Raw genomic sequence first — 8,118 nt, 5'->3', positions numbered from 1 at the left:
TTGAGTGCAGAGAGGTCAGAATCCAACAGCATCTGCAGTCCTTCTTCAACCTCTGAATCTGATTTTTGCTCAAGTCCCTCAATTTCAGCCAGAAATTACCTGAAATCAGTAATAATTAGATTTATATTTAAGATTCGTATAAGGTTTGCAAAATAGATTTAGTATATTTTGAACAGTTAATAATTTAGTTGTTAATATGATTAACTTTTACTGGTTACGTGATGTGAATTTGATTTTGTCAAATTCAATTTGTTAATTAAATTTCGATATCGCTGTTTTCTTTAATGTTATATACGGCTATGTTTTGTAGGGCTCACGAATGTTGGAATGCGACCACCTAATGCTGCCGGATCCGTACAATCCAATTGTGGAGGGGCATATACGGGAGACTGATTTTTATCACATTTTTCAAATTGGAGTTGTCCAATGTTTGTCAGCATTGGTTAATGCTCTGGTCGAGAGATGGCACCCTAAGACTCACACATTCCATTTGTCGGTTGGTGAGTATGTTGTAACGTTGGAGGACGTGGCACTAATTCTTGGTCTTTCGACGAATGGTCTGCCAATTACAGGACCGACTCTCAGTAGATTTGAGGCCATGGATGCCGAATGCTTAGATCAGTTTGGTGTTGCACCTATGAAGTCAGACTGTAGAGGAAGTTTCATAAAGTTAACGTGGTTCCGATGACTGAAAGATCGTTCAGTGTTGACCGATGATATTCACATTTAGAGGTACGTCAAGTGTCACATAATGTTATTATTTGGGACAATTATGTTTGAAGACAAGTCTGGGGCAGCTGTGCACTGGAAGCTTCTTCCGTTGCTCTATAACTTCGCTGGGATCATACAATTTAGTTGGGGATCGGCATGCTTGGCACACCTGTATAGAGCATTATGCAGGGCATCACGTGTCGACTGCAAGGAGGTTGATGGTCCATTGACACTGTGGCTTACCTGGGCTTTGATCCGTCTATCATTTCTCGCGCCAATTCCTGGCAATCCTTGACTGTTTCCGATTGAAAACAGGTAAATATAGTTATTATTTGCTTTGAAATAGTTTAACACATTTTATTATTTAAATTTGAATGATAAGAGTTAATTAACGGATTGTTTGGTATCAGGTGGCGCAACTGGGATCATTATAATCGGCCTTACAAATGAGTTCCGTCTACCTGCACTATTGGCTTGCAATGTCTGAATGCTCTAATACAAGGGTAATAACTTCAGAAGACTCAGTGTAGTACACGAATATCAGAAACCAAGTCATCTCCTCGGTACGCAGGCGTCATTTCAAAATGAACGACTGCTGATGGCTCCTTGTGACACATGGCCTCGAACCATATGGGCAAAGTTTCGTACGAAGCTTTCCAACCTCCAAAAATGACTCCACTGCCTTTTGCTTTGCCAACCATGCTTTGCGATAACTTATGGTGTAGTTAAACTTTGACTGTACTTCCACAATCACTGATTTCACCTTTATAGATGGGTCAACTTCTACCAATGGCTTTATTGCTACTGCAATTGTGTTGGAATCCAACTTCGAATGATCTTGAGTAATAGTGGCCCTAGTACAAGTGTGACTACTATTGTACCTCCTTACCTCCCAGCAGTACTTCCTGAACATTTTACTAACCCTGATTAGCCAATCACAACCTGTGCCATACTGGATACATTTAGCATAGAATGTCGTCGGTTCCGACTCATGCACCCGATATCTACACCTCTACGGATGGTATAATCTTTCATCGCCTTAATTACTGTCTCCCTAGAACTAAATTCCATTCCCACGGTGAATTCACCATCCATCATAACAGGAAGCTCTGCTGCATTCACACCACAAAATTTATCTTTCAATAAATAATTCTTAAATACGTGTGTCATTAACAAAATCTATCTATAATCCCTAAATCAATAATAAATCATTTAAAATTTAATAAATTAATTAACTAGTCCAATAAATGCTATTTAATAAATTAGTAATCACACAAGAATGCGAAATACTAAATTCAACATACATGCTTACTTGATAATTAAAAATTAAACAATTACTAATTATTACATACCTGCATTTATATATTAAGAAAACTCCGGTGCATGCATGGCCTCCAAATCTAACGACCACATGAAAGTTGGCTCCTCAAATGGCTACTGGTTAGTTAGTGTATTTGCTTGATCTTTGTCTACACCCGGATCAACGACATCATAGTTACTTTCAAACTCTTCTTCGCTATCACTGTTGTAATATTCTAATTCAATATCTTGGTCCGCTGCAGATTGTTCGAACTCAATATATAATTCAATGAATGATATTTGGGAGCGACTTTCAAAATACACAGAAAATATTTCTTGCATGCTCGCTTCATCGGTCACGTATTTCGTTTGAAATTGAATGAATCCACCAAATACAGATATAGGATATCTGTACAGAATACACGACACTCTCCAGGATATTTGAGAATCTAACTTTTCACAAACCACACCTTTTAATTCTTCAAATGACAGTGTGAATGAAATTATAATATCTAATGGATTTTCACATACAAATTTTACTCTTTCAACTATTTGTAATAAAATTTGACCATGATAATACACTTTTAATGTAACTCTATCATCCATGATAAAAAGAAGACAAGAAGGTGAGAAGAGAAAAAAAAAGAGAAACAGCAGCTATGAGCTTCGGAGATTTGAAAATGGTGAGAAGAAGAAGATGAAATGGAGAGCTCGGTGATGGAATCGGTATATATAATGTTGAAATTGGACCATCCAACCGCCTGTTTGACAGGTTCAAATTTTTTGGAAAACAAATCGGATAGTCCGATTATAAGAACAGCCCGCCAAAAGATTTTGTGTGCTTCAAATCGGTGGGTCCGATTTCACTTGAATAAAAAAAATCTCAGCCTTAAAATCGGTGGATCCAATTTCTTTGGACCAAAAAATCTTTGTTTTCTGAAATTGGTGGGTCCGATTTCTTTACAAAAAGAATTAAGCCCAGCACAAATCGAACGGTCCGATTTGTGTATCTTCTCACCTCCAACTAATTAAACTGTCCGATTTTTTTCTTTCATTTAACCGCCGTCTCAACCGTGTAAAAAACCCTTGTCTTCCATAAGCCGGCGTTACACCAATCCAAGTGCCATATCGAACAAAACTATCCATCTGCGATCCGCATATTGCTTGCCTATGCTGACGAGTGCAGTCACATATTATTTCAAATTCCACGTGTAGTCAAACTAAAGTGGCCTTCTAGTTGAAGAGTTAATACTTAATTTGACCCTAAAATTTGACCTCCGACTTAATTTAACCCTCTAATTACCAATTGACTCAAATTGTACCTTGAAATTTTAAGACGTGGCTCAAATTGGCCCTTCCGTCTATTTTCGTCACCGGAAAACTGACGTGGCACATGTAGTTAACACCTGGTAGCCTCAACGGTCGTCTGACGTGGCAAAATATTTGTATGCATCAATTTAGCCCCCAATAATTTGAAAAAAAAACTTAGCAACCCCCATATCTCCCAAATCATTGTGTTTCTGGTGAATTGGGGCGTAGGAGTAAGCCTCACGTAGCTCTAGCATGTCCTCTGGATCTGCCTCTTCTGGTGCTTCTTTATTCCATTAGCATTCGCCATCCTCTGCTTCAGCCTCTTAGTTATCGTTGCCGTCATAGTTGTGGGTTAGCATCTGCCTTTACTCTGACTTTGCGTATTCTGGTTCTTCTTCGCCGTCGCGGTGCTTAGGTTGGTCGTCTGCCTCCACTCCTCTTCTGAATCTTCCGCTGCTTGTGCTAGAAAATTTTGAGTGACCCTAATCTGCATAGTGCTAGGTAAACAAGTGTGAAAACCTTCCAACTTGGCCTACAGCAACACCATATGCGCACAGCATCGGCGAGACTTAAACCCACTTTCTGAAATTAAACTCTTAAAAAGGAACTTGTAAAGTTCTTGTTAGAAGACTCTAATGCTTCGAAATCATAGGCAAAATCAAACTTAGTTGCAAAACAACCCTGTCTGAATGTATATATTCTCTTAGAGTTGGACACTAAAACTATATTAGATGTTCTTAGATGTGCGTTTGATGAAGATGAAATTTCAATTACTGGTTCATTTTCACTGAACTTGGTTGATCAATCCATTGAAGAAGCAAAAGAAGAAAATGGTGTTACAGAACATCAAAGTACTTTGGTTCAGAACACAGTAGATGCTCTTGTTAAATTAATTGATATAAAATCTATTTCACCAGACACGACCTCTAGTAGTGGTGATAATGAGTTGATAAAAGAGTGGCCATTGAAGGACATGGGTTATCTGTTTGAGTTCATTCCCTATTATGTCGCTCTCCAAAGAGCTAAAATCTCAAAGGATGTACTGTGTCAAATATTTGAATATTTGACTTCAGAGAGGTACTCTGCAACAAATGTCTTGGTTCATGGTTCAACTCCAAAAAATAAAGAAAAACAAGTGCTTGCACTTTTGGAAATACTGCCTGATTCAGACTGGGATGCATATGTACTAGAACTTTGTGAAAGCGCTCAATATCACTAAGTGAGTACATAGATCCTTTTGATCTTATTAACCTCTTGGTGCTCCAGATGTTTAGTGGTACCAAATATTAACTTTTATCTAGCTAAGTATTTATTATTTAACCATTTTATTTTATCACATTTGGAACTTCTTGTTACTTGCATTATGACCTTAAATCTTGAGGTCTAGAAACAAATCAGCCATCGTTGACAATGGCTTGATCAGCAGATTTTCTACAAGACACCAACTCCCACATGGAAGCCCTATTCTTCCGCATGAAAATGATATAGTAGAGAATTCTTATGGACATCAACAGATATCACGGGTATTTACACACAAATCACTATATATCAAGGTCATAAATTTCTGGAGATTTTATTAACCTTAGTGATGGTTTTGCAGTTTGAGATCTTGAACAGCCTGCAGAAAAATGAGAGATTTATTCAGATAGAAAATTTGCCTCAATTGAGGCTTGTCCCACCTTTTGTATACCATGAAAAGGTAAATAAGGTGATAAATTTTCATGCTGGAAAAAATAGCAATAGTAGTTTTGCAATTTTGAAAAAACAAAGTAGAAACAACAAATAAAACCGGGAGCTAAGAGTTAAGAGTTCATCAATAAGATTTTCATTAAAATCAACTATATTTGGTAAGTATAATTTTATTTAAGAAAACCCGGGGCTGATTGGTGTCTATTTTTACTATTTGGTTTAGTATAATTTTGTTTCTTTTTTTTTAATAAAATTTTAAAAATAGAAATTATTGAAAGTGAAAATAGAAAATAAAAATTGAAACCAAATTGTTGACCATATGTCCCTAAAATTTGCTAGGTCAATTTTTTGGTGACGAAAAATGACGGAAGGATCAAATTGAGGTACGGATCAAAATTTTAGAGTACAATTTGAATCAATTGAAAATTTGAAGATTAAATTACATCGTAAATCAAATTTAAGGAACCATTTTAAATATTAATCCAATCCTAGACTCTTTAGTCCTAGACTCTAATTTACACGGGTCCAACATCAAAACTGGGAAACCGACCAAAGTTGTGAAAGTCGAACAATCACTGAGCTCCATACACGCAGCATTTAGTTAAAGACACCAAAAATTAATGAGAAACTATATAAAAATAACGGGTACGGGCCCATCTCTTCAATTCAGGTGAAGAAGCACCCTTACACGCCACACTAAATAGGAATATATTAAAAACAATAAAAAATCTGTGATTAAAATTTCATTCATGCATTATTTATTTAATCTTATTAGGTAACTATTATTAATTATTAATTATAATTATTTAAAATTAATTAATGAAAGTATTTATCTATATTTTTCCTTATTTATGAGCGCCACAACAATAATCACAACATACCCTTCTTTGTAACAATCTCCAAACCTTTGTAATTTCCATCCTCACATATCCCCCATTCCCATATTCCGTGAATTGTTTCATTATTAATATTCTTGTGATCATTCATCTTCGTTTGGAGAATTGAAAGCGAGTAGTGATGGGAAGCGAAGGGGATGAGAAGAGAATTATAAAGAAACCAAGGTTCCTATGCCTTCATGGATTCCGAACAAGTGCTGAAATCCTTAAGAAACAGGTTCATAAATGGCCCCAATCGGTGATTAACGAACTCGATCTCGTTTTCTTGGACGCTCCTTTTCCCTGCCAAGGCAAATCCGATGTTGAAGGAATCTTTGATCCTCCCTATTACGAGTGGTTCCAGTTCAACAAGGTTATCTCAATTCTCTTAATGGGCTTAGTTTGCATATTCATGTAATAATTATTCCGTTAATTGATAATGTTGATTGATTTGGGCATGTAATTTTTCAGAATTTTTTTACTTTACAACTATTTAGTATTTACTGTTTATTTGTATGTTCATGTGTTTATGGTTCACTCAGGAATTCACAGAGTACACCAACTTTGATGAGTGCTTGCAATATATCGAGGATTACATGATCAAGCACGGTCCTTTTGATGGTCTTCTAGGTTTCTCACAGGTGGTAAAACTTGAAAAGAAAAAGAGCTTTAAATAAATAAATATATACTTTAATTTTTGGTTTAATTACTCTGTCTATACTCTCCTCAAATTTTTAATTGAGTCTTTATACTTTTTTTTTAATTGAGTTTTTGTACTCATTTTTTTTAATTGAATTCCTACACTTTTTTTTTATTTGGATGTCTCTATACAATTAAGCTAATTGCTATCAAAAATGACTTAATTAAAAAAAATGGTATAAAGACCCAATTATAAAAAATTATAGAGACCTAATTGAAAATTTCGCAAAACTATAGAGACCAATGAAATAATTAAACCTTAATTTTTCTTTCTTCTCATCTATAAAAGATTTTTCGTGTACTTAAACTGCTGTCTGAGTTAGAATAATATTTGCGTTTTTATGTTTGCGAAATTTTTTTAAGTTAATAAGTTTTAATACTTTTATCATTATTTAGTTAACACAAATATTGAATTGTATTTAATAAATAAATTTTAATAATTTTTATATATAAATTTTAAAAAATTTGAATATAAATTATATTAATTTATGTATATAAAATTTTGATAAATATAAATATAAATTATATATTTTTTATATATGTATAAAATATTTATAAATATAAGTACAAATTATTATTGATTAAGTACTGATAAAAAATAATAATATTTTAGGGGGCAATATTATCAGCGGCACTGCCAAATCTTCAGGACAAGGTATCTGGAAATTAAAATGAAACTTTATGGTCAATTCATAGTTTCTGATTTAGACTAATTTACATTTAATTTAATACAGCTATATATTAAAATTTGAATTTGTTTAAACTTTTGGAGGGTGTGGCACTGACGAAGGTTCCCAAAGTGAAATTTCTAATAATAATTGGAGGAGCTAAGTTTAGATCACCATGGGTGGCTGAGAAGGCATATTCCTCTCCCATTCGCTGCCCCTCCCTTCACTTTCTTGGTACTTTTATTATTGTCTTTCTCTTTCTCGTCGGTGATACTAACTAATTTCTATTTCTTGTCATAGCATGCTGTGTACTGTATCTTTCGCTCCTTTTTTTCCGTTGGTAGAAATTCTTTGCCGAAAGTGGAAATCATTAAGGCTGATAAAATTTTATATTTTAATATTTTATTTGGTGATAAATTAAAATAAATTATAAAAATTTAATTTATTCTTATTTTATTTTTATTTAAAAGATTTGAGATGAAAAATATAATAATAAAAAAATATAATTATAAAAAATTAATAAAAATAATAAAAAATAAAAAATAAGTTGTGTCTTTTGTTAGTGCCTCTGTGTTCTTCCTGTCAGGATGGATACAAAATATACTAATTCAGTGTCTCTAAATATATTATTTCTGTCCATGTTTCTTTTGTCAAACACAATTTTATGTCTCTATATCTTTATCTTAGTGTCCTATTTCTGTAAACAAACACAGCCTAGATGAATTATTTAGTTTATTGGTCTGAAATTAGGTACATTTGCCCTTTTTTTTTTTAAAAAAAAATTTAACTTTTGTTGGCTAAACTACTAAAATCGCACCCAATTTTCAAAAACACAGGCAAAAATAACTCATTTTTTATAACGACAA

The 8,118-nt window shown here is 33.9% G+C and overlaps 2 protein-coding genes across 2 annotated transcripts in view; both read left to right on the top strand.

Moving 5' to 3' along the window:
• Positions 320–1,198, top strand: LOC107607143 (serine/threonine-protein phosphatase 7 long form homolog). The gene is made up of 3 exons (XM_016309122.1): positions 320–650; positions 783–995; positions 1,122–1,198. The coding sequence occupies exons 1-3, from the start codon at positions 320–322 to the stop codon at positions 1,196–1,198; spliced, it is 621 nt and encodes a 206-aa protein (XP_016164608.1).
• LOC107609869 (esterase AGAP003155) overlaps positions 5,871–8,118 on the top strand; it is a 15,326-nt gene continuing 13,078 nt past the window's right edge. The window contains exons 1-4 of the mRNA XM_016311921.2: positions 5,871–6,258; positions 6,428–6,526; positions 7,198–7,239; positions 7,357–7,486. Of these exons, the coding sequence (XP_016167407.1) occupies positions 6,028–6,258; positions 6,428–6,526; positions 7,198–7,239; positions 7,357–7,486 (502 nt within the window). The 5' untranslated portion in view covers positions 5,871–6,027. The remainder of the gene's footprint in view (positions 6,259–6,427; positions 6,527–7,197; positions 7,240–7,356; positions 7,487–8,118) is intronic.

The sequence above is a fragment of the Arachis ipaensis genome, chromosome B07 (genome assembly GCF_000816755.2).
Source record: "Arachis ipaensis cultivar K30076 chromosome B07, Araip1.1, whole genome shotgun sequence".
Lineage (NCBI taxonomy): Eukaryota > Viridiplantae > Streptophyta > Magnoliopsida > Fabales > Fabaceae > Arachis > Arachis ipaensis.
This window is presented reverse-complemented; position numbering and strand designations above follow the sequence as displayed.

Coding starts and splice junctions, on each gene's coding strand:
- LOC107607143 (XM_016309122.1), top strand. CDS start 320: ATGTTGGAATGCGACCACCTAATGCTGCCGGATCCGTACAATCCAATT. Junction 651..782: donor TGCACCTATGAAGTCAGACT/GTAGAGGAAGTT, acceptor TTATGTTTGAAG/ACAAGTCTGGGGCAGCTGTG. Junction 996..1,121: donor ATTTCTCGCGCCAATTCCTG/GCAATCCTTGAC, acceptor GTTTGGTATCAG/GTGGCGCAACTGGGATCATT.